Raw genomic sequence first — 27,193 nt, 5'->3', positions numbered from 1 at the left:
TTTAAACTAGCATTAGGTTTAGTGCAATTTTTATTTTGAGTACAACTTTAAAATTCTCATGAACTTTTTTGGGATGCACATTAGATTGGTTGGGGTGGACACAAATTTATGAGTATACTTGGGTGCGTTTGGGAGCCCGTTTCTTCGACTTCTTGTTTTCAAAACGACAAACGATGCGTTCGGGAGCCAACTTATCACGTGTATTTTGTGGACGACGGGTTGCATATCGGCAAACTCCGAAACGGAGGGGGCCTCTGCATTCCCCGACGGGAACTCCGTTGCGACTGGTTTTTGACGTCGCTGCCTCTCCTGAAATTGCGTAATCTCAGTCCCATATCTTCACATATACCTCTTGCCCCTCATCGTTTGCCACTTGTGTCTTTAGGGCTGAAACTAGGTTGTGTTTGCCTCCTTTTGTTTTCGGCGCCATCGACTAGCTGCCTACCTTCGGTGAAGTTTTTTCTTTTAGGATTTTTTTTTTGCGGTTTAGATTTCCCTCTGCTTCGTTCCATTGTTCAACTTCTTTGTTTGGCTTCTGTGTTCGGTTAGGTGCAATGTTTGTCTGTTTGTCAGAGAATTTTTGTTGGACTTGTTACTAATATGCATGTTCGGATGTTAGTAGGTCGATTTATTTGCTTTTGCCTTATCTTCAGTCTAGATAAACATTCAGGGGGAGTCATTTGAGCATTGATTTAAATTTCTTTTATTTTAAAGATTTTTACCATTGGAAATGCATCTGTTTTGATGTAAACTTGAAGGCTATATGACATATAAGTTAGCTCACCTATTTCCCTAATGATCAATGAAGAGATGTTATGGAAGGATATATATATGAGCGCTGGTTTACAGTCTCTCTGAGAATTTTTTTGGAGTTATTTTTGATATGCGTAGTTCACTTTTTTTTAAATCGAATTGCATATGCTTTTGTTAGTAACATCTATAGTTATCCTGATCAACTAGTAGAAATCATGAAATGAAATATATATGAGCATTGTTTTTCTGTTTCATTAAGAATTTTTTATGGACTTGTTCTGCATATGCATGCACTGATGTTAGTTGATCGATTTACTTGCTCTTGCCTCTTCTTCATTATACAAGAACATTTAGGGGGAGAAATTTTGAGCGCTAGTTCGTTTTTTTTATATGAGAAATTTTATTGATGAAATAACATATGTTTTTATGCAAACTTGAAGTTTACATATCAGATAAGTTTGAAGCATCTATACTTATACCAATCATCTAGTAGAAAATATAGAATGAAATATATATGAGCATTGTTTTTCTGTTTCTTTAAGATTTTTTTATGAACTTGACCTGATATGCATGCATTGATGTTAGTTGACCGATTTGCTTGTTTTTGCCTCTTCTTTAGTTTAGAGTAACATTTTGTGGGAGACTTTTAGGCACTGAGAGATTTTTACTAATGAAATAACATATACTTTGATGCAAACTTGAAGTTTACATGCCAGATAAGTTAGAAGCATCTATAGTTATCTTGATCAACCACGAGAAGTTATGGAATGAATTATATATGAGCATTATTCTTTTGTTTCTTTAAGAATTTTTTGTGGACTTATTCTGCATGTGCAGACATCAATGTTAGTTGGTTGATTTGCTTGCTCTTGCCTCTTCTTTTATCTAGAGTAATATTTTGGAAGGAGAACAACACTGCATCCTTTTTTATCTTAGAGATTTTTACCAATGAAATTGCATATGCTTTGATGCCAGATACATTAGCAACATTTATACTTTTTCTGATCAATGAGGAGAAGTTATGGAATGAAATATATGTGAGCATTATTTTTCTGTTCCATTAAGAATTTTTTGTGGACTTGTTCTGCATATACATGCACTGGTGTTAGTTGATCGATTTGCTTACTCTTGCTTCTTCTTCAGTCTAGAGTAACATTTTGGGGGAGAATTTTCAACACTTTCATTTTTTTATCTAAGAGATTTTTACAAATGAAGTTGCATATGTTTTGATGCAAACTTAAAAGTTTACATAACATATAAGTTCGTGGCATCTATACTTATTCAGATCAATCAGGAAAAGTTATGGAATGAAATATATGTGAGCATTATTTTTCTGTTTCATTAAGAATTTTTTTGTGAACTTGTTCTACATATGCATGCACTGAAATGAGTTGGTCGATTGGCTCGCTTTTGACTCTTTTTCAGTCTAGTAGCATTTTGGGGGGAGAATTTTGAGCACTATTTTCTTAAGCCGAGAGATTTTTGTCAATGGAATTGCATATGCTTTGATGTAAACTTAAAGTTTACATAACAGCTAAGTTAGTAGCATCTATAATTATCCTGATTAACTAGAAAAAGTTATGGAATGAAATATATATGAGCATTATGTTTACATGGCATATATGTTAGCAACATCTTTTTCCCTTCTGATCAATCAGGAGAAGTTATGAAAGGATATATATATGAACATTGTTTTTCTATTTCTTTGAGATTTTCTTGTGGACATAGTTTATATATGCCTGCACTGATGATAGAGGGTTGATTTGTTTGCATATGCCTATTCTTCATTCTATAGGAAGTGGGAGGAGACCTTGCAGCAAACTTAAAGGTTATATGCCAGATAAGTTATCAATTGAGGAAGGTTATACAACAATTATTTTGGGGGATGATGGAAAATAACTATCGAAAGGCTCAACTGGTCACTATTTGTCAATTTTAAAATTGACAAGGAAGTTTTGCCACAGATACTTCCTATTGCTAGAGAATACGTTCAAGCATTTTTCTGAACTGAAAGAAGGTGATTATGGATGAAGTCTTCTTTGGTTAAGAGATTTCTCTGAGCTCTAATTATTTGCTCGATGACCCGATTTGGCTATCGTGATTGAAGTAGAGAAGAAAATGGTTACTGGTAACTTATCTGACATTTAACCTTTTAGTTTGCATCAAAACATATGCTTAGGCAAGAACAAACAAATTGATTAACATCAGTGCATGCATATGTGAAAGAAGTCAACAAATTTTTTTTAATGAAACGGAAAAGCAATTCTCACATATCTTTCGTTTCATAACTTATCCTAGTTTATCATGATAAATATAGATGTTGTTAACTTATCTGCCATGTAAACTTCAAGTTTGCATCAAAACATATACATTTCTATTGGTCAAAATCTCTCAGATTTAAAAAAGAGGAAAAAGTGCTCAAAATTCTCTCCCAAAAATGTTGTTATAGACTGAAGAAGAGGCGAAAGCAAACAAATCGGCCGACAAAAATTCTCAGAGACTGTAAAACAGTGCTCATATATCTATCCTCTCATAACTTCTCCTGATTGATCATGAGGAAAATGAAGCCTGCTAACTTATCTGCCATGGTTCTTGAGATCTATATGATCTTATTACTTCAGATGATTTGTGGACCAGTTGGTTGATTGGTTTCTTGGTTTCAAATTACAGTGATGCTTTCAAATTTCGATTCGGTGGCACATTTTACTTTTTTTTTGAAATGTTTAGTAGAGCTATGATGGAAGAAAATAGAACAAAATGCTGAACTAATTACGCATTGTGAATTGAAAAAAAAAACAGCTTAATAACTTTGACACGAATGTTGCTTGGTCTTTATGCCTGGATTATACATTTGGTGATCCTGGATGGAGCCATTTTTTATATGAAGACTTTGATTTTGAGCTTTACTTTTAAATCTTTTTTACCATATTTTTGTTTTCTTTTATAGTATTGTTGCTTTTAATGTTGAATATTATTCTATTTCTTATTTATTTGTACATCAAATGGGTAAACAAAAGGAAAGGCGGGATAATCGCTATTTGGGATAGAGAGACAGATAATTTTCTGTGATTTTTGCTTGAGTGAGATAGAAAATGATAACAAACCGACCACACACTTCAATAAGGAAGGTTGATAAAATGTCACGAAATACTTTCAAGGAAGGACTGATAGACTGTACAACAAAACTCAGCTGAAAAACAAATGGGATCAACTTAAGATGAATTGAAAGTTATGGAAGGAGCTAAAGAGAGGTGCTACTGGATTAGGGTGAGATCCTATTAGGAAAATAATTGATGCACTTAAGAAGTGGTGACAAGAAAAAATTTCAGTATGTAGAAAATTTTACATTCAATTGTACTTATTTTAAAATTTTTTTCTTAGAAATCAAGTTTAGCAATTGTAGGTTTCGCCGAATGCAAAAAATTGACTTAGTGGTATTGACTCGGAGCTGGAGAAGAATCTATAAACTATGTTCTTCAGTGTTGTAGCAACAATTGTCGATGTCTGGGCTACAACAAAACTCACTCATAATGGGCCATCACAATTTTCATTATGTCACATAGAGTCCTTTCGTGCTGCTTCTGAGCATTTTCAACACTCTACAGAGACAATCAACAGATATTTTCATATTGAAGTGAACTCTTTGATGAAAATGGCCACAGGAATTGCCAAATCACCGAACGAAATTTTTGCACAAACACCTCGGTAAATCCGTAGTGATTCGAGGTACATACTGTTTTTCAAGGTATTGATCTCACTATTTATTCTAGCAGTACTACATTAAAGAAATTTTATAAATATTCTTTATAAAAAGGATTGCATCAGAGCAATTGATGAAATACATGTTGAATCATGCGTTGACAATGAGGAAAATATCGCATATATCGGAAGGCGTGAGGTTGCTACATACAATATATATTAGCAGTATGTGCTTTCAATATGTGTTTTACATTCGTGATGACTTGTTGGAAAATGGAGTGCACATAAAAACAAAATCTTTAAATTTGCAACCCTGCGGTGTGAATATAAATTCTCGTTGCCTGCTCAAGGTTGGTGCATTTTAGCCATCACTATAATATTTTCAGTTGAGCAAATCCGCTAATGTTGTCATTATTCAGGAGAATGTTACCTTGTTGATTCAGGATATCCACTGCAAAGGGTTTTTTTGAAGCCATGTCCCGACAGGAGGTATCACCTTCTTGATTTTGAGTGCAATAGCCAAGTGATTAGACGGAGGAATGAGCTCTTTAACAAAAGACACTCATCATTACACAGTGTTATCGAGTGAACATTCAATGAATAGAAAAAGTGAGTCATACTCCGAGATATGCTTGCGCATTCCTTAAAAAAACAAGTAAAGATAGTTGTTGCAACAACTATGCTTCATAATTTTAAGTAGAGGCATTCATCCCGATATGATATTGATTATAGGGTCTTAAATGAAGATCCTACATGCATGCCTGAGGAAGCTAACTAACATCAGGCCATGCCTTCAGTGCATGAAGTGGATTTTAGGATGAATGAATATAACACTTCTGAGGAAGAAAGCATTGAAGAGACGATATAGTTAAGAGAAGAGGTTACTGATGCTTTGGTGAACACAACGATCATACTTATGTTGTATCACCTATTTATTGGTTTTTGATGATTCAAATTTCAGCTCTATGTTGTTTCTCTGGATATATATATTTTTAAATATTTGTAGCTTTATTATGTGTCCCGACAAACTTTTTTTTTTAATTTTAAGACTGTTTAATTTCTGGAATGTTATATCTGCTTTTCTTTTATTATTTAGAGCAATATTGTCTTATAGTAACATGAAATGTGAGTTTAAGAGCATTAGGTACTTTGAAAGTTTCGCTCTGCCATTGTAGTGATAGGTGTGTTCGATACCACTTCAGAAGGGTAGGCAGCTACGGGAGAAGATTTTACTCTTCTCTTAGAAACATGACTCCTGCAGATTGCAATTTATTTCGTTGGGTTGATGACACTGATGAGTTCTCTCTAAACCGTGATCAGGCGAGAGATGCTGGCATGGAGTGGGGATTGTGTCAAAGACTTGATCATCAGGACTTGAAAACAAACATCATTCTAGGCTTGCTGGTTACAGTGGTTGTCCTCATTATTATAATTATATGCTTCAAATAACTTATCACTTTAATATGTATTAGAGAATTTTTAACTGTAATATTATTTTTTTGTAGTTCGACCTCTTTTTGTTATTTAGTTATGATTATTCTGAAAATTGTACTTATTTGAATATATTACAACAGTCTTTCTCATCAAAAACATCAGCTACACAACAAATCTCCCAAACAGACTCTGACTTCTTCATTAGCAGTTTTCTGACAGTTCCTGTAAAGCTATTTCTCCAGGAAGTAGCTTTATAATTGTTTCTTGGAAAAACAGGAGCTGCGTTGCACCAAACACACCCTTAAAGGTGTTTAGGACATTTTTTTAGTGGGGTTTGGTTTTTTTTTTTCTCTTAAACTATTAGAGATAGAAAAAAATGTAGTTTTAGTATCAAAAGTAGATTGGACACATCTAATCTTTCATAATTTCATCGCTCTCCGTAAGATAAGGCTTTGTTAAGTGAGATTTTTTTTCGATAGAGGCAATATCATTAGATATTCAAAATATTTTCAAGAGGATGATGATAACTCTAGTATCTTTTTGTGTGGAAGGATATCCAAAAAATTACAAACCTAGGAGGTCCAATTTTCCTCTCTTTTGATTATACGCATGAATAAAATAGATATATCTACATATTCTATGTTTAAGGCCAAAAGATGCTTTGACAGGTAGTATAATTGGGTATGGTATTCCATAGGAGTTTATTTTCTAAATTCCGTGAGGAGTTCAATTGTCACGTTTGTTGCGAGGGCAGCTTCACTCTAAAATGATTTAGGGACATCAATTTGAATTCAAACTGCCCAAGTGATGTTAAGCAATAGATAGTATTTTTCTTTTAACAACTTGACTTTGTTGTGGCGTATTTACATCGGATCACTCTTGGATGATGCTTTTTTTAAAAAAAAGGTAGGTAGTTAAAATCTTGTCAATGCAGTTTCTTGCATTGTCAAACTTAATTTGTTTTAGTTTTTACCCCAATTTGATTGACTTGTGGAGTGAATTATGAAATAAGATTGCTAACATTGTATTTTGTTTAATCAAGGAAATTCATGTGACTAGTACAATTGACAATCAGATAAATGAAATCGATGAACTCTGAAAAACATTTAGAATTCTGGATGGTACCCAAATGCTACTGCAAATTAATTCAAACGTGCTAGAATTTCCTTTATTACTGACAGGAAACTATATATGGGGGGTTTTTTTTTAATTTAGTGTTTCACAAGCATTACAATGTAAATCGATGATACAAGTCGTATGAAAAGACAGGGACACATTATATACAGATGTGTAAAAAATAGATGATAGTGATGAAGCCAAATGGCATCTTCAGAAAAATTATGAATTTTCAAAAAAGTCTGTTTGTCTTGGTTTTTTGCATTAGTTGTTGCATAAGCTGTGCCTTTTACTTTCTTTTCACAAGAATTAAGACAAATCTGCTTTTCCTCTTTCTGATATTGGGGCTCAATATTTTTTACCATGATAGAACAATCTAGTGTACACGACTCAAGCATTACACCCTTAGAATTTGCTCTACAAGGATTAGATAATCATCTCTTCAAGTGTGACATTCATTTGCTTTGTAACCGAGTTTAATTCAAGTTAGTGAGACATTTTTTTTGTTATTTGTCAGATTTTACTGCTTTTTCATATTTGTTTTACAGCATATGAAAGTTGTTATTCTTAGTCATAGATCATATCTTCTGTAACCTATCAACAAATATTTTTTAGTTTTATTGTGTTTCATTTATGTTGTTTGGTAGAATGTCTCATTAAAAATTGTTTGACAAAATGGTAAAATTGGTATTGTAGGGTTTGTTTAGAAAGAAGTTGTCATCAGTTACAGATTCAAAAGACGACGACAGTGCTGCCCTTGAAAGTGTTGTATTTCTCCTCAAATGTTTGAAGGTTATGGAAAATGCCACTTTTCTGAGCAAAAACAATCAGGTTTAGTTTTTATAAAATACTGCTTTTTCTCACCCCCTCCATAAATATCTGTGCAGACATTTGAAATCGTTAGCTCTTTCCTTTATTTTCTGTTGGGACTTCATGATAAATTTTTACATTCTGGTAACAGAACTACTTGCTTAGTAAGAAGGCCAAGTTGGAATCTGGAAGGACGTCTTTGTCTTTCGTTGGTATTATTATCAGTTGCATCAAATTTTTATCAGGTTTGATACATGCATATGACTATATGGGTTGATTCTTTATTTGCATATTCTGTCTCTCTATTTAGTCTTCTGTTTGTCCTAATGTAATTGAGTCTTTTTTAGGCCTTTCTCTTCTCCAAAATCCTTTTAGCACCTCCAACTATGGGAAATTAACATGCTTGCCCAATGGAGCCTCTGAAGTTTGCTCGAAGGGGAAGAATACAGGTACAGGGTTAGTAATTTGGTTGGATTTGAGATTTTATTACCTATTAAAATTCACAAATTGTTGGAGGTCAACTATGAGCTATGGCTACTGAGTTGCTGCCTAGGATTCATCTTGTTTTAATCATAGCTTATTGAATCTAGTTTTAAACAGTTTACTGGGCGTATTTTCTACTAGATTTTTTATCTTATTTTTCAATAGCTTAGAATCAATAATAACTCTTTTTCAGTGGTACTCAGTACCCTAAAAATTAAAAGGATACAAATTCCTTGCCTTAGTATGAGTTTCTGTTTAAGGTTTGTAACCTGACAATTCTTTCTTGTGGTTAATTGCTTGTAGGTTCCTAAGATCGAGGATGGCTTTATTGTGGTCCACATTTCCTAAAATCTTTTATTTGGATCCATGAAATCTGTTTAATGTATGAGTTGCTCTTTATCATAAATTGCCTTTTATATTTTGAATTTTAAAATTTTTAATGAAATTACCTCAATTAAAAAATGAGTGTTAGGCTTGAGCTTGGCCTATTAGAGCTCATGTGAATGTGTGGACATTGATGTGGAGAGATCACCTTGTTGCAAGATTTTTTATTCAACAAGCTCATGCGCACCCTAACCGAAATGACATTTTGTTTCCAATGAAAGGTTGCTACCTTTAGATCCTATAATCAATCAGGTAGCTAGACTCAGGATAACATATTTAGATCGTTGTAAGTTCCTATAGAAGGGTTGTTGGCCGTCTGATTATGCTTTACTTAGAGATATTTTTTTTCCTTTATTTAGATATTTGTATTTAGAAGAATATTTGGATCTCTTTTTTTTTAATATTTTTAGGATTTAATTCTTGTTATTTTCTTTTCTTGTAACCCAAGGTTTTTTTCATTATTTTTAGGTCCGTGTCGACCTCATTTTGAGGTCATTACTCTTTTCCTTAGGATCCTAGGATTTAGCTCTATGAGTTCTTATTGACTATCTTAGAAAACTATTATTGGAGTTCATCCCTTTAGAAATTTCAATCACTTTCTATTTCTCTTGTGATATCCCACATTGATGATCTTAACGCCATCGTCGTATGGTCGAGTGGTTGAGAATTATCATGTGGAGACTCAGGGAGAAGTTCCCAATAGGATGGTTAAGAACTATCATGTGGAGACTCAGGGAGAAGTTCCCTATAGGATCTCAAGCCCTAGGAAAATTTCTTCAGGACTTTATCATTACACACACACATAAAATGCACAAAATTCACTAAGTTGCACAAAATCAAACTTAAATTGAGCTTAAAGGATGGGTGAAAGTGCGAATTTCTCCGAACGACCTCCGACGACAAAATGGACTACGCCAGCGCGTCCGAGACACCAATTTTAGCTAGGAAAGACACCCATATTGTCATAATTCCGTGCACAAGCAAGTTGCACGCAGTTCAATGAACTCTTTAAAACAAACTCCAACGACAAAACGAACCACGCTAGCACGTCCAGAACGCCAAAGTTACCTAAAAAGGATATTCAATTTTTTACAATCTGACACACAAATGAAAATGCATAAATCAAATTTTGTTTTTAAAATATTAAAAACTTTTATATTTATATCATTATTTATAATCTTAATTATAACCCTAAACCCAATTTTTCCCTTTTCCCGCACATTTAACCCTTCGCTCGACCCCGTGGCTTAGTCAGATGCTTCGCTCGTCCCCTTGCGTGCCCCAGCTCCCGTGGAGGATCCACGCAGTGATCTCTTTTCCCTCTCTCGACTCTTCCCCTTCTTCGCATGGTCGCTCGACCTTTCGGCTCTCCAATTGCAAGGGCCGAGCTGGCCGACTCTTCTCCTTCTTGAGGTATTACCGTCTCCCTCTTTACTGTGGCGATTCTTTCCTCGTCATTTGATTCGACTACCAGTGAGGCTGGTAGATGGTGGTTCCCCTCTCATCTCTGCCTATAAAAAAGCTTCATAGAGTACTGTTTTGGGTTGTTGAGAATTGTTTGAGAAAAAGAGAGGTTGAGGTTTTTGCTGTCTGAGGCTTTAGGAGGAGAGGTTCTGCCGAAATTTCTTCTTTGTTAGGTTCTCGTGTGCTGGGAGTTTGGAGCATTTGTTGGTTGCTGTTTCTCGAAGCCTTTAGGAAGAGAGGCTCTGCTGAAGTTTTCTTTCGGCTAGGTCCTTATGTGGTGGGCGTTTGGAAGCTTGGTGTCATTTTTCTATGTTTTTTTAGGAAATCTCAAGCAAGGTACTTCTTCCATCTCTTCTCTGTTCTGTTGCCCTGCTCGACACATGTTGGAAATGTTAAAATAGGGAATGCATACATAAGACTTTGATTTGACTTAACTGGTATTTCGTAACGACATTGATATCAAAGATTGGGCCTTTAATACTTTTATTGGATCTGATTTAAAAGTTTTATTTTGGTTAGTTGAAATAACAGTTCAGGGAAAGCATGTTTCGATCTATTGTAATATGCAAATCTTCTTCTTACACTTTTATTATTCCTATGCCTATATGCTGGAAATTGTGGCCTTTTTTTTTCTTTTCTCCTTGCTGAATCAATTTATTGTTAAAGGAAGGATGATTTTTTAGGGGAAAAAGATAGCTTGCATTTCTTTTCTGCTCGAAGTACATGGGAAATCATGAATATGAACTCTGAAATGATATTTGCTCATCTAGAATTCATGTTGGAAATGAAATGTTGATACTTTTTTATTATTGTTATTCCTGTCCAAATAAATGCTGAGTTTGGCTCTTTTGGGATTGAGTCTATGCTGGAAATGTTTCTCTGTTTTACCCCATATGGATGAGTTCGGTTTTTGGCTTCATTTTGGATTTAATGCTAGCGGGGAATTTTTGCCCTGTTTTGCCTTTCATGTGGGCTCGCTTTGGCCTGATGATTGGGTTTGGTTTGCCCCTATGCTATGACTGATTTGCCCATGTGATGGGTTTGGTTTTAACTCTTTTAGGTTGGAAATTATAGCTGAAAGATGTTTCTCTGTTTTGGCCCATTTGGTGGGCTTGTTTTTCTTTTTTGGTTCTTTTGGAATGAATGAATGTTGGAAACTATTCTCTATTTCCCCATTTCGTTGGGTTCATTTTTTTTATTTTTTTTGGAAATATTAATGCTGGAACATGTCTACTGGGACTTGGTTTTGGTTTTTTTGGAATGGATAAATGTTGGAAATATTTTCTTTGTTCTACCATTTGGTTGGGTTCGATTCTGGCTCTTTTGGAATTGAATTATAGCTGGAGGTATTCTTTTTGTTCTTGCTCCTCTACTGGGCTCACGTTTACCTGTTACAGTTAGTTTGTTTGCTTCTTTGTTGAGCTCAGATGTGCCTGTTTTGGATTCTTGTCTTGCCCTTATTGCTGGGGTCGGTTTGCCCCTCGGTTTGCCCCTTTGCGGACACAGTTTGGTTGGAGGCTCTTCTTTAACGTCTCTCTTGAGATTTTTATTAGTAATCAAGTTTGTCATCCCAAAATTCATGATTTCAATTTCTACTTTTATGTGGAAATGTTTGATACGAGCAGACGAACTCATTATCATGTCTTATTTGTTGAGAATTGTTTAATCTAGATAGTTTATGAGTCTGTCCATTCACTCTCTTATGTATATTAAAGGAGCACAATGGTAATATTTGTGGCGACTTTTTCCTTTGCCGTGAAGCCTGTTTAGTGGTTTTGGTTTGTTGTCTTTATCCGTGTGCATCCTAGCTGGTTTCTTTCTGTCCTGTTTGGATGTTCTGTGCCGGGTTTGGGGCTTGATTTTCTCCTCTCTGCTCTTGGTCGTGAGCCTTACTGTTGTGGTTTGTGTTTTGGTTAGTTTGAAACTTAACTTTCTTCTCATTTCCTCTGACTATGAGCTTTCTTCAGCGGCTCTTTTATGTTGAAATGGTTGGTTCAAGCTTAAATGATGATGGTCTCCTTCCTGCTGCCTTGGCCGTGAGCCTTACCTTGTGTTTACTGCCCTTGTGGTTTTCCTCTTGCTGCCCTTACCCGTGGGCTTATTCTGTGGTCGCTTTCTCTTTCTTGGCCCTACCCGTGAGCTTAAATGTGTGGTGACCTTCCTCTTGCTGTCCCTACCCGTGAGCCTTACCTTGTGATCTTTTCGTGAGATAAGTTGGGCTGGTGGCTGTCCCTCTCTGTTGCATCTGGTTATGAACATTTATATGGTTTTATCTGGATATTTTCATGTTTATATGATATGAAAAGTTTTTTTTAATGAAGGTTGGAATTAAATGATTTTGATTTTGGGACGATTTTCTGGAAGGCTAGAAGGTTGCCCCTTTATGGATTATTCTCCTTTATTTTGTGAAATATGAAAGGTTTTTATAGCTTTATTTTGGGAAATCATAAAGTTGATATGAAACAGATTCATGAAGGGTTTGAAAGCTTATAAAATTGTCATTTGGAAAAGTGTTTGGAGATTCAACATTAAAATTTGGATAACATAAATGCCACATTTCGGTTCAGGCTGGGGTGTGTGAGTACATATAGGTGTTGGAGCCGTGGATACAATTGTTACATTAGTTTTGGGCCCGTTTCGACCTATTTGAAACAAAATTTGGAAGAGATATTCTTCTTGGGTTAATCCATTTATAAAATTTGAGAAAATGATATCCTTCTTGGATTGTTTTAAAGGACCTTGGGCTCTCTTTTTTTTCACAGTTTTGAGGTTTGTTCCACCATTCATCATTTCAATCTTTTGGGTGGATCAATTCCTCCTCTCTTATCCCCATTTTTATACTTTTTTTCCTTGCTTCTTGCTTTGGTTTTCAATGCTTATGTCTGACATATATGTGCTCATATATAACCTTTTGCTATATATGAAACCATCAAGTAAGGTCGCAAGTAGGTCGGTTTTGTTTTGGGGCTTAGGGCGATGCTGACAAAGACACGCCAGTGGTAGAGCAAAATGATATTCCATCATACGATATCAGGAATCTAATCCTTGGATCTGATAAATTGTAGGATGACAATATCATTCACCGACACAAGACTAGCGAGGACCCGTACTTTCTTAGGTTGTTGGCGGTCCTATGCCGACTCCTAGACTTGCAATGATCGACTCGTGGACAACTATACTTTTTTTAAAAAAATTATAAAACAAATTGATAACAACAATAACAATATTTTTACTACAAAATTAATACAACTTCATTTTTGTATGCCTGAAATCCATGTGCATGCTAAAATATAAATTTTAAATGTGTTATAACTTCGTTGTCCACTTGTTGATTACCGATACTGGGCTAAGGAGTACCCTCCTAAGTTAGGTTTAGTAGGACACCCTTCTAGTTGAGTGACGGGTTCTATACATCCGGGTGACCGATAGTAGCCTTCGACGTCCCTCGAGTACAAATATATTATATTTGAGCCTAGCCCCGACTCGAGTGCTTGCGGTCCCCTCTTTTCGGATTATTTTGTATGTTTTATTGGAATTTTTGGGCAAAACACTCGCGGTCCTTTTTCCGGGATCTTCTCGAGATTTTGTTAATTTTTTTGGAATTGTCATTTGTCGATTTTTCTCAAGTTTTCCGTAGTGGGTCATTTGTCGATTTTCTCGAGTTTTCCAGAAAATTTTTCTTTTATTTATGCAGTAAATACTAGCTCGCTTGAAGGAGCAGCTGGTCTCCTTGATATACAAGTTTGATTTACATTACAACATTTTACTTCACAAAATGCTATACTGTTCTTCTTCTTACTGTACATTCTACTATTCTTGTCTTTTATACTGCATGTTTTGTTGTTCTGTTACACACTATATGTTAGTGTAGGAAAATCTAATGATTACATGTACTTTTTAAAACTAATATCAAACCCGAAGGTGCTACGTCGAGGAGCTTAGAGCGAACACCGTGGACAGCACGACGAGGACATTCAGAAGAACGTTAAAACACATTCATATCACTAATCACTTTGGTTAGTTTAAATAACAACCCATAGGATTTTGGTGGTTTGCTTAGCGCAGTGTAAATCCTCACATATCACTTTTAGGCTTTTGCATAACCCTCTTATGCAATTATAAGTCCTAACACTTTAGAATTCTGAGGTTACTGTACGGTACAATGTAAATCCTCCTATCTTTTTAGGCTATTTGCACGATCAAATATCGTGGGAATATGAATCCTAAATTCTAAATAAATTGTAGGATTAAACATCGAATAACATCATTTCAAAGATATAAAATCAAATAATAGGATAGTTGGGAGGTCACCGGGGTTTTCTCTGGATCCGTGATATTCCATACTCTTCATTCCTTTGGATTCTTTAAAATAATTGTTTCTGTTTGAGCCACTCCCATTTGATTTTCCCATGTCCAATCGTGGAAACTTAAACTTTGAAATCTTAAAAGCAGAACCACTGATTTTAATCGAAAGTTTTTTTAAGTGACCTCAGTCATTTGAGATGTAATTAACTATAGGGACTTCCCTATATAGGGAATTTGGAACCTAGGTAAAATAAGCCCTATCTAATCCTTATATTAGATATGAGAACTTGTTGGTCTCATATAAAAATGTTTTGCAGACCAAACGGATGTCACAAATTTTTTAGTTTAGGTGATTGAGTTTACTACAAGTGCTATGCTTATTCTTCGGGATAAGTGTGTTACTTGTGGTATTGCGCTTAGTCATCCAACCATTCAATATATGAAACTCGTTTGGTCTCATCGATTTCAAAATTAAAATATTACTTTCAAAAGAATCAAAATCACATATTTATATTAAAACTATTTTCATATCTACAAAATTATCTCTTTTTCAAACCAGAAAATTAAAACGACCAACAGTCCGTGGGGCTAGATTGTGATATTATTGTTGACCTAAAAATTGAGCAAAGATTAGCCTCATTTCTCTTAATTTGCAGCTTTCACCTTCGGGCCGAACCTCCTCTGCACCAATTCCCTTTATTCTTTTTCTCATGGAATCAGTTGATATTAGAATCTTCACTAATAGATGTTGTTTTCCTCCTGTTGATCTCACCGCAGCACGTCTTCTATTCATAGCCCCCTTAACCCACACAATCTTTGTCCGATTGCACATCATTTGTGGCCCAAGTTGTGGGAGAATGTTTAACCTGATTGAACGTTTCTCTTATGTTTTTTTTTGTCAAAATAAAAGGTGTAAGCTTATAATTGATGGTGAAAGCACTATGAATGTTGTCTCCAAAGCTGGTTTTCTTTAGATTAAATCCCAAGATATGTGCTAAACCTTTTAATGTAGCTTGGTTGACGCGGGGGCTGGGAGGGCGATGGGATGCGAGGTAGGGACGCGAGGCGAGATGCAAGCAATGAGAGGCCGGCTGAACCAGCTTGGGGTGGGTCAGGTTCAGCCTCCTGCTGGACCGGTCGACATTCCTAGGGTTGGGATGTGCCGCTCTCACTCTGCCTTTCTCTCCGTTCCTTATTTCTTCCTTCCTTGCCTTTCTTAGAGCTGGAAATTTCCGGCCACTGACTTCCTCTTTCCTTTTCAATTTTCCCCCTAACCTTATCTATTTATCTGTATGTTTGCTGGAATTAGGGTTAGTTTTGGTTGTCTTATTGTTTCAGATTCTCCCTTAGAATCTCCTTCTCCTTTGCTAGGGCTGTATCCAATGACGGGTGGTGTTTCGGCTGTATCATGCTCCAAAGTGGTGTCTTATCCTCTCCTATCTTCTTTCCTACCCCTTCTCCTTCACCTCCCTTTTCTGCCGACCGCCCCATCTCCTTCCAGCTGCTCTGCTGCCCCCTTCAACTGCCGCAAGCCTGCTCTCCAACCCCCCAAATTCACTCCCAGCAACCTGTTCTCCTTCCCCTGCAGCCGCCATTGATGTCCAGCCCTTTTGGACACTCTTTTGCATCCAACCAATCTCCTACAACAGCTTTCCTTGCTGTTCGGCCCGTCCCTCCATCACCTGATACCCTTCCCCTTCCTTCCGTGCAGTTTTCCCTGCTGCCCCACACTTCCAACCCTTAAACCAGCCACTAGCCCTCTTTCCAACCTACTCTACAACCCTTAACCCTTTCCTTTTCCCTTGCTGCTTCGCCAACGCCACCACCGTCGTTGGATCTTCGCTTCCGACCCTTGTTGGATGTGTTTGTTGTGTTGTGTTTTTGTTTTGAGTTTTCTGTAACCCTAATTCAGTTGCTAATAAAATTTTGCTTTCATTTCTATTGATTTCTGAAGTAGTTCCGGTATCATTGGGTGAATATGACTTCATTACTGATAATTATATATTTTTAGTACCATTTAATTAGAAAGTTATAAGAAGATACATGCATCATCAATTGATATGGCATAAAGTTTTCTAGGTAGACCTTCGTTATGTTATCAAAATATTCTCTATTACATAATAGAAAATGTTTATGATTTCAAGTATATGGGTATTACCTTTAAACTCATGTTCTCTAAGCCGGTTGAAAAGACACCAAAGTCTATTTTAAAACAAAGTTTGAAATTCAGCGTAATGGAAAAAATAAGTTACAAATCTATACTCAATAGCAATGATATCAAATGAACTCCCTGAAGTTTTAGGATTGATATCAATTGAACTCCCTGAAGTTTTTCCTTGATGTTTGACATTCAACATACAATTGAGCTTGTTCAGGTTTACAATTGCCAACTTTTTATCACTACTGGATTAACTCGAAAGAGCATATTGAGTAGAAACGATAGGCGATTTGCTTCTAAGATTTATACATAAAAGTTCGAGTTCCTGTGTTGTACTTGTTTTTACAAACTTACAAGAAAGATGAATTATGAAAAATGCATGTTGATTTAGAGCTATCAATAAAATTAAGGTTTTATTTGGGATTACTTTATGTTTTCTATTTTTTATTTTGTTTTGTTTTCAATTTTTGATTTTTAGAAAACGCGTTTGGTATTGTTATGATTTATCTGTTTTTGAAAATAAGAAATATAAAACATGTTTCGTTGGGCATTAAAAAACTCTCCTTAAACCTTTCCATCTTCCCCTCTTCCCCTCTTCCCCTCTTCCATCGTCATCACCAACGAAACCCCTCCTCCTCACCCTCCGATGAACTCGATAGAAGATAAATCAATTTACCGCAGCCTCCAAATCAGCCTCCAAATCCTTCACAACTCATCTTATCGGTGGCACCAATGCGTTTGGCGGATTGAAGAGAAACCGAAGAAATGAAAGATCTCACTTGCAGCGCTTAAGGTGAAGCCATTCGAGTCCTGCATGGATCAAGTCAAGTTAGCCTCCAAATCCTTCGCAAGTCATCTCATCTCCCGAATGCGCGTCGCCCGATGGGAACTCACGGCGGCAGCTCGATCGATCATCGATGGTGGCAGTGGCGCAGATTCACACACTGGAGATCACCCACCACCAACTTACATCCCCGACGTCGAACCCCGACACGCACGATACTTTGACGTAGCATTGAAGGGAAGAGGATCATGATTTGCTCGAACTTAGGGCTCAACGCGTTTTAGCTATTTTCAAAACACAGAAAATTCTTTTCACGTGTTTTAACTGTTTTAAAAGTAGCCTATATGTGCTTAAAAATAAATTTAAAAGCAGATGAAAAAACAGACAATCAAATTTTATTTTTCTGTTTGATTTCAGTTTTTTTTTTCAAAAACAAAAAATAAAAAGAAAAAATTGATCCCAAGCAAGATTTAAGATTAGACATGGGTTCTTGATTCAACAATTAGATTCTATGTTAGATCCAATTTTGAAATCTTTATTCTTCTCAAAGTTTGATCATGGATGAGGGTAACATCAAATTCAGATTCATAATATTCACACTTAGGATGAGTGGAAGATTAAGCCATAAATTAATGATGCTAATTGAGCTTTAAGAGTACATGAATTAAGCATATTTTCATCAGCGAGATTAGACGCAAATCAATCACTAAATCGATGATATTTAAGGATTAGCGTTGGATTTCAGTCTGATTTGTTCTGACGTTAAATTGGAGCGCAGTAATTTTTCTCATCTAATTTATGTGAAATGTTCTGATGAAAATTATGTGTCGTATTAGCATTAGATTTGATTATACGTGACGTGCATCGACATTTGCGTCTGAAAATATCAGACGTTGAATATTCACGCCAGATTACTATCTCATTGCATTGGAAAATCGTAGAATGTCAAAAAATTATTGTAGATGTAGCATCAAATTTTGCGTCCCAAAACAAACATAACTTTGATGCAAACCTGTAAAACAAAAAAAAATATATAGAATATCAATTGCATTTTCACAACCCACGCAAAAACACATTCCATATCACATACCACATTAAGCATAACCATCTCACAGATCAAATCTCTAAATGATATAATTAATAAAAGAAAGATACTGTCATAAATCATCCCAAATAAGAATAATAAAGTTAATCCGAAAAATTTAAAACAAATCTTTGACATAATGCTTACAAATAAAAGAAACAAAAAAAACTACTCATCATCTCCATCCTCTTCTTCTTGCATGAATTCATTGGCTGCTTGCCTTGGTTATTTGCTAAGGTCTCCACTATGCGCGCTATAGAGTCCTCGACTCTATGTTGGCCTTATAGCATCTGCTCGCGCAACTGACATATCTCGTTCATTGCAGCCACCTACATGGTAAGAGTCTTCTGCTCTGGCTGTGAGGAGCTCGGAGAACTAAAAACGAGACCACAAGAGCCTCGAAGACTATGCCCTTTGCTCCAAGGCCATAAATCCACCCCTTTTTTCTCCCTGTCGCCTGGGTTCAAAGCTCGTACTCCGAATGTGCAGTGGTAAACTAACTACCACTATTGCTGGCATCAGTCTGGGCATGAGTGGCCAAGTACCTCTTCTAGAGATGCTCAAACTCCTCTTGCATGATGAAAACCCGCGTTTAATTGACACTTTAAATAGTTAGAGTCAAAATAAACTTTTAATTTAAGGTTTTTAACTTACAAGAACCGGGAATACTTTGAGACCCACCGCGTAGTTCCTAGACGCCGATGAGCTCGGACATGCAGCTCTGCAACGGAGGGAGCACGGCTCAACTCCATGGTCTCTGTAGCGTACAAAAATGGTTAGTGCTAAAAAATTACTCCAAAATTTGAATTAATGTTTAAATATCTAAAAAAATCTTACTAGTCTTCTATAGTGCTCTGTATGGGGGACCAATTCGCCAATATGGAGCGCAACTTTCTTGGCCCCCTTCGTAGCCAGGTTCGTCCCGTTTGTCTGCCTCTTCCTCTCATAATTAGGAGAGGCCCAAGCTGCGGTCACCTAACCCCAGAGCTCCTCACCAATCTAGGCAGGCCGCTCGCCCCTTCGGCAGGTTGTCGTGAACATGTCGGCAAGGTGATGCCTACTCCGAATCTTTAAGATTCAGCAGATCTATTGGTGGTGCTCTTGGAGCCAGGTGAAGGACCTCTGTAATATCAGTATAAAAAATTAAATCAAATTCAGGAATCTTGCTCAAATTACATGATCGTACCTCAACCTCCCTGAACCATATGTCCTGAGTGGCTACAGGTATCCGATTTCACGATAAATATGACTCATCGTACCTGCTCCTGATAATCTCTTTGATGTAAGTGTCGGGAAACTTGTGGGAAATTAATCCGCCCAAGAAACAAATTAGTTACAAAAAATATATATCATGAAAAATAGACATGATACAATGTTACAAATAACTTATGAGTCCCCCTCTGGCAGTAACTGTACCCTCGGGGGGCAGGAGTCGACGGACGAGGCTCAAGAGATTTGTCGGCAGCAGGTGGAGGAGAAGGTGGGGAAGCAGCAGCCATCAAAGGAGATGAGGCAGCATCGAGTGCGGGAGCAGGTGCCACAAGAGGGGTGACAACAAGAGGTGTAACATCAGTCGGTGAGGGAGGAGGTGCCACAGGAGGTGTAGCAACAATAGGTGGGGGAGGAGGTGACAGAGGAGATGCAACAGTAGTAGAAGCATCTGTAAGAGTAGATGACCTCCTCTTCCTGCTACTGTAGGTGGTCTCAAAAGTCCCCAAGACATGGGGTCTATGAGGTGATTAACCAGCTGCACCACCTGTGGCCATCTGCAAACAAATAAATGACATTAAAAGGATTATTACTGGCTGAAAAAATGATCACAAGTAGAAAGAAACATTGCAGTAAAGGTAAAACACAAATAGCAGTTATGTCTAAAAATCGAAAAATAAGAGTAAAAAACTATGCCTCAAAGCAATAAAAGTAAAAGACAACATAACAGTAGTAACACAACCAAATCTAAAGTTTGCATACCTATGTTATTAAGTTTGATCAGAAGAACTCGTCGTTGAAGACGAACCTAAAATTCCTACTTCACTCTCTTCATCTTCATCAAAACCATGAGCAACCTCTTCAAAAGTTCCTGTGATATCCTCTAGCGCAAATATTTCATCATTTGGGCTGCCCTGAATGCGAAAATCTGCATATTTTCCTCTTGGTGAATTGTTTCTGTAGAATATTTGCCATGTAGTCACACTATGATTAGTTCCACAGGCAAGATCTAATAATCTCAAAAAATTAATTACATTTTCACAACCTTCACACAACATTTAATCCACATTACAACAATATTATATCCACCCGTATCACAAATCAAAGCTCTTAAAAATATCAATACTAAAAAAAGAGTTACTCTCACAAATCTAAATTATCAAAATTTTACATCTACACCCTGATCAATATAAGTTCAAACATTTCATAAATTAAAATTACATAAAAACTCCTAATCCTGCCACTCATCCTCTTCCTTATCCCCCTCATCCTCTTCTATAATTTTCGTCAGACGTGCTATACTGCACTCAATTCTCTGTTGGCCCTCATGTAGATGGTGAACCTCCTTAGTTATATTAGTGACCTGCCTGGCAAGCTTCACAGTACTCGGGTGTGATGAGCTTGTGCAACCCATAGAAGCACGAGAGATCTCAACCTTCTTCTTCGTCACCTCCATCCATAGCTTGAACTTACACTGCTCAGTGGTAGGTTGATTACCACTACTGCTTGCAGTGCTCGAGGTTTGGGAGGACAACTGCCTCTCCCGGAGCTGCTCGTACTTTTCTTACATAATAAAAACTAATTATTAATTTTCATTTTAAACATTAAGAGTCAAAATAGATATGAAAAAATTAATTTTTTAATTATATTCACCCGCTGAGGTGGCTAGTCTTCAGCAGACTAACAAAAAAAAATAATCAGGAGCAGTATACACAAGTAAAATGAAAAATGTGCAAAATTTAAACATGAAACATATCATAACTATGTCTAAAACAAAAGTAAAAAACAGGACAAGTATGACATATGTAGCAAAATAAAACAAAATGTTCATGGATATATTCATTTCAAATTGTCTCTTAGTGTAAATCACTCGTCCACCTTAGCATAAGTCTAAATTAACTTTTATGCTTCTTTTATTGGCTAATATTCTGCACCATAAAGCATTGCAAGCCTCACCTCCGCATTATAAAATTTGTGTTCAAGTCTAAGTGATAATTTTTTATGTACAATAGGTCTTATGCATTCCTTCACTTCAACCATCCAACTTGAAGTGAAAATAAACCTAAAATCTACATTAACACAAGCACAGGGTAACCATTAAGCGTAGGGTTCTAACCCTTCATGCTTCACCTTTTCTCTCAACTAACTCTTCTAATTTACATTAACATAACCTAAACCTAAAATGATAAGAGATGTGCTCAAACTTAAATTAATCAAATTTAAACATAAAATCATCCAAGCACTAAGCAAACAATCCCCATACTGTATTTAGTTCCAAACATAAACTCAAGCAACACTAAATAAATTAAAATTCAACAAACTTAATTTAAAACCTATAAATGAATTTATGCTAATATAACATAAACTACAAAAAACTACTTAAAAATCAAATCTTAATTAAACTACATTCAACGTAAAACTAAACCTAAAATCTACATTACTCCAAACCTAATCTTTAAGGGAGAAAGAAGATCTCATTATCACGAGGTTGAAGACAACCTCCATCTCACTAAGTCTTCTATGCATGAAGAAGAAAATTTATGGGGTGGTACTCTTTAAACTTTTCTCCAGGCTTTAAGTAGACATCTACTTCAACTTTGAAGAGAGTGATGGAGAGGAAGTTTATTCAATTCTCATTGTCTTTATGAGGTGGTTAAGTGGCTCTCACTTAAGCTAAATGAGAGAACGAAGAAGAAGAGAAGGGGGAAGAGTTCTCTCCATAATTTTTCCACTCTAAGCTCTCCAAGCTCTCTTCATAATTTTTTTAAACATCAAACTTTACATGCATACCACATATGAATGGAAATAATGGTACAAATAGGCTTACCTCCATATCAATGCTTTCTTATAGTAGCGGAGTTGAAGGATGGGGGAGTTTCGGTTGTCTCTGTAAGTACGATTCGGTCGTTCCCTCATAGCTAGCTCAAATGGCGACTGTATCGCGAAGGTTTGCTCGGGAAGGAGATGGTTTTGAGCGAAACTGTAAGGGAGAGGGAGAGGGAGAGGGGCGGGGGAGCTTGAGAGGGTTTCTGGAAGAAGGGGAGACCGAGAGACAAAGCATGAAGAAATGAAATTTAGTCGGGCAAGATGAGTTATTTAGGTTATTTGCATTGAATTTCAGTGTAATTTGCATCAGACAAATTTCGGCAATAACAAGTTTTTGTGTCGCTTTATTCGATTAAACTTTGACGCTAACATCGTCGCAACTCCAGTTGAAGTTTCGCCATTTTCAGAATAATTTTTCTGTCAAACTTCTTGATGCATATGGGAGGCAAAATCTGTCTAAAATATCAAAATTTATTATCCGTCGCTTAACAGCCGCAAATCTGACATTAATAATATTTGCATTCGAAAGTTCCGACGCAAATATCAGACACTAATACTTGCTCCTCCTATAGTGTAAGATGCACCTGACACTTTTATGAGGTTTATGAACAAAGTTTATAAACTCTTAAATGATAAGTTTTTTGGTGTTTATTTTGTCCACATCTTCCTTTATAGAATATTTAAGGCATCACTCAAATCATTTTAGCTTTATTTTGGTCATTTTTTTCTAAAACTGGTATTTTAACCTAAAAAAGTGTATTTTTCTCTATTTGCAAGTTATATTTACAATTTCTTTCTAGATATTGAGTTAATTCGCAAATTGTTAAGGCTCTTGTTAAGTGACCTCGGTTGACATTTTCATAGCATAGTCACTTTCTTTTATCATTTTATTAGAGACTTCAATTCTACTATTGTTGCTGGATATCTTGAACTAGAGAAAAATCCAATTCACTCCTTCCCATGAAACATTTGATTTTATCAAACCTAGATTGAATTTGTCCCCTATGCTTTAGGCGACTTCTTGATTTTGAAAAATTTCAAAATATCCTATGTTGTTCCACAATTAGGGATTGTGGAGTATGGAGTCAAGAAAACCTTGTTACGTAAATGAGAAGTTGTTGCTAAGAAAAATACTCCACTTATGATAAAGAGTTAAGTGTTATAGTGCAAGATCTGGGGAATTGGCCTCATTATCATTTTCATCAAGATGTTTTTTGGTTATATTATGCTTAGCAAGTTATGTGTCCTTTGTAATTCTGGAAAGAATTGAATCGCCGTTGACATGTATACTTGAAGTCTTTGTTAAACATCATTCGTGAAGATACAACAGTCAAGGCATTGAGAGCATTTTTTATCTTAGTACTATGACCATGAAATACAATATCTGAGAGAATAAAAGATGAGGATCTAGTGTGTTCCAAATTATCTGATATATCTTTGATATGAAAACAATTATTTTTTCAACTTCATATGGCAAATTGCATATCTCTTGAAATGGTCCAAATTATGTATTCCTTGTTTTTCCATATGAGATTCTCTTTTTTGAGAGTTACACGTGGGGGAATTACCTGGTCCTGTTGGTTGCAATAGGACTATCGGTTTAGTAGATAAGGGATAAAACTAGCCTCTACTTAGAAAAGATTATGCTAGTATAGTAAGCCAGTGTCTTGGGAATGTTGACCCAACCAATCTTCTTTTCCTCCTGTACTGGCTTCTCATGATGGATAGCTCTTGGCACACTTGTCATTGGCTCTTGTTGTTCAATCCAATGGTTGAATATTGTTTGAAGAATGGTGTGGGCATAATGCTATTGTGTTTTCTCTTCGTTTTTAGGGCTAAGGTCTAGCCATCCTATAATGTTCAATATGATTGTAACTACACGATGTTACCAATGGATGATCTCAATCCTCCAAAATAGTTATGGTGCTCTCCTCAGATTCACCAACTCATATTTCAATATAAGCTGCTCAAACTTAGTTGTGTACTCTGTACCGACAAGTCATTGTGCTGCAAATTATGAAGTTTCAAAAAGACATGTCTGTAGTGTGCTTGAAGGTATTTGCACTGCGTCTCCCTTTTCATCTTGAATTTTTCCATGATTTGTTTTTTTTTTCCTCATGCTGGTAGACACGTTTAATTTCTCCATCATAGGAAATCACTCTTCTTTAATTTGATGATAGCTACTTCACCATTTTGTCCGATGGAACATTCTTATATTAAAAAAATTGTTTTATAGTTTGGAACCTCTCATTGAATTTGTGTGTACTCTGTACCCATGTGATTATCAAAATTCTGTCTGTAGTATGCTGGAAGATGTTTGTGCTACGTCTCCTTTTTCATCTTGGATCGTGTCGTGATTTTACTTTCTTGCTCAAGTTGGTAGGCACTTCAAATTTTTTTCATCACAGGGAAGCACTTTTTTTTAAAAAAAATCTGATGCCGACTAATTTCATCAATTTGGTGCCATTTGATTTTGAAGTCTCCCTCTTCAAAATCACCCTCCCCTCCTTTGCTCAATGTCTAATTGATGCCTCATTGGCTTTCCTTCAATTGAAACTTTTTTGTGAAAGGGTTTTTTTCATCTCCTCTGTTTGGGTTAGTCGTTGTTGTTGTTGTTGTTGTTGTTGTTGTTGTTGTTGTTGTTGTTGTTGTAGTAGTAGTTAACTTCCACATGTTGACTTGTTTTAAAATCAACAAGCCTCCACTGCATTTGGAGGATTTTCTGTTGTTTATCTTCCATGGTAAGGTCTTGAACACTCTGGGATTTTTTTTTAGAGATATGGTAGATCTCATCCCTTTAGGGTTACAGTGATAGTGGAAATTTTGGATATAGGGCTAGTTGAAGGCCTAGGATTAGGTAGAGGATGTGGGGATGGTTTTGGTGGAGATGTTAGGTTATGTGGATTTTAGGTTTAGGAATGAGGAAAATAAATTCTTAAATATTTAGAGTTTGCTGGGCTCTGATACCAATTGATACCATTCTAGAAGTTCCCATAAAGTGTTTAAGAATCGAGATGTTTATTGGGGATGTGTTAGAATGATAATAATTAATGATTAGGGGAAAAAGGATAGTTGGAGAGGAAAAATATCATCCCAGCTGCTGTCCATGCCGAAATTAGTACAGAAAACAGCATGACAGTAATATTGGCAAGGTAAGATCGTCTAGGAGGATCCACTGCCTATTTCTGAACAAGCTACAACTACACCACTTACAAACAAATGAGGATACACTACTCATTGGGGCAGAAAATCAGAGAACACAATTTACATATACATAAACCAAAAGCAGAAGTCCCTAAAATCAGGAAACAACAATGTATAAATAGTTCTAAAATAAAATAACCCTAATTATATTTCTAATAATATAAAATTGGGCGTCTCATAAGGGTTGGAACAGCCAAAATATTGGGATTTTCCCGCTACAGCAGCAGGACACCGTATTTCATCTCCGTGTTTGACCAGGATGTGGTTACGCATCCCGTGGGACGCTCCCACATCACAATGCTTTGCCAAATGAAAATGGTAAAATGACTGAGGTTATTAAATAAAAATTTTTAGATCATAATGAATGTGATTATGTGTTATTTTGTATTAGCCATTAGCGCTTTGCATAGTATACACTTAAGAAGCCCAAACCTCAGGCCGCTACATAATACTTAGAAAACTTCAGATCAAATGCTTACATATTGATTTTCTGGTAATAGTGAACATTAATCAAACTTTCAATATTGAGGATTTAATGGCATGTAGATTGCATCCAAAGTTTTCAGCAGCTATCTCTATGAGTATAATTTTTTACCAACATCAACCAAGCTCTAGTCTGGAAAGATTCTTTTAAATGAGATTTGATTGTGTTCTTTAGGCGAGTAGCATTACATTTTTAGATAATAAGATAACTTATCATGAGATGACACTTGGGTGACTCATGACTAGCTACGATACTTCTCTACCTTTTTGATAAATATCTTAAGCATAAATCTTTAGTGGATGGGAGTCGTTTGATCCAGACTTGAATTAAGCATCAGGCTTCTAATTGATTAGATTGTCTTACTGTATTTAGATATTTATATTCTGGCTATTTAGGATATATTTTCTTTTTTATTTCATTTTGTTTCTTTATCATATTTCTTATTTCTTAATTTTCTTATAACCCTAGTGTTCTTTTTTTCAATATAGTAGGACTCTAGGGTAAATTTGAGGGCTTATTTCTGAATGAAAATAAATTGAGCAAAGATAGCTTTATCTCCCCCTTCAGTTCTTCCTTCTTAGTTCCTATTTCCCTTCTCCTTTATTTGTGCTAATTTTGCATGCATGCTTATTGTATGTCTTTTTTTATTTCATGTTCAATTTATATGAAACCCTAGACTTTGTCATTAAAGATATGCATACTAGAGCTGCTAGTTGTTACTTGAGTTCGAACTGAAGGAGGATTGACCAAATATTTTACTATTTCTGTTGGATTACATCATGGATCGGCTTCAAGCCCATATTTTTTGCTTTGATTATGGGTGATCTTAATGAACATTTACAAGAGGATGTACCTTGGTGTATGCTTTTTGTTGATGATATCCTTCTTGTGGATAAGACGAGAGAAAAAGCCCAGGAAAAATGAATTACAGGAGGATTGACAAAATATTTTCCTATTTCTGTTGGATTACGTCATGGATCGGCTTGAAGCCCATAT

At 36.0% G+C, this 27,193-nt stretch overlaps 1 protein-coding gene across 2 annotated transcripts in view; it reads left to right on the top strand.

Annotated features, from left to right (window-relative positions):
• The window catches only part of LOC110025482, a 72,509-nt gene that overhangs the window by 28,894 nt on the left and 16,422 nt on the right, over window positions 1-27,193 (top strand). For both annotated transcript variants that reach the window (XM_020725989.1, XM_020725988.1), the window contains exons 5-7: window positions 7,699-7,833; window positions 7,964-8,057; window positions 8,160-8,261. In XM_020725989.1, coding sequence (XP_020581648.1) covers window positions 7,699-7,833; window positions 7,964-8,057; window positions 8,160-8,261 — 331 coding nt within the window. The remainder of the gene's footprint in view (window positions 1-7,698; window positions 7,834-7,963; window positions 8,058-8,159; window positions 8,262-27,193) is intronic.

The sequence above is a fragment of the Phalaenopsis equestris genome, unplaced genomic scaffold, assembly GCF_001263595.1.
Source record: "Phalaenopsis equestris unplaced genomic scaffold, ASM126359v1 Scaffold000301, whole genome shotgun sequence".
NCBI lineage: Eukaryota > Viridiplantae > Streptophyta > Magnoliopsida > Asparagales > Orchidaceae > Phalaenopsis > Phalaenopsis equestris.
The sequence above is the reverse complement of the archived record's forward strand: the minus strand, read 5'-3'. Positions and strand labels throughout refer to the sequence as shown.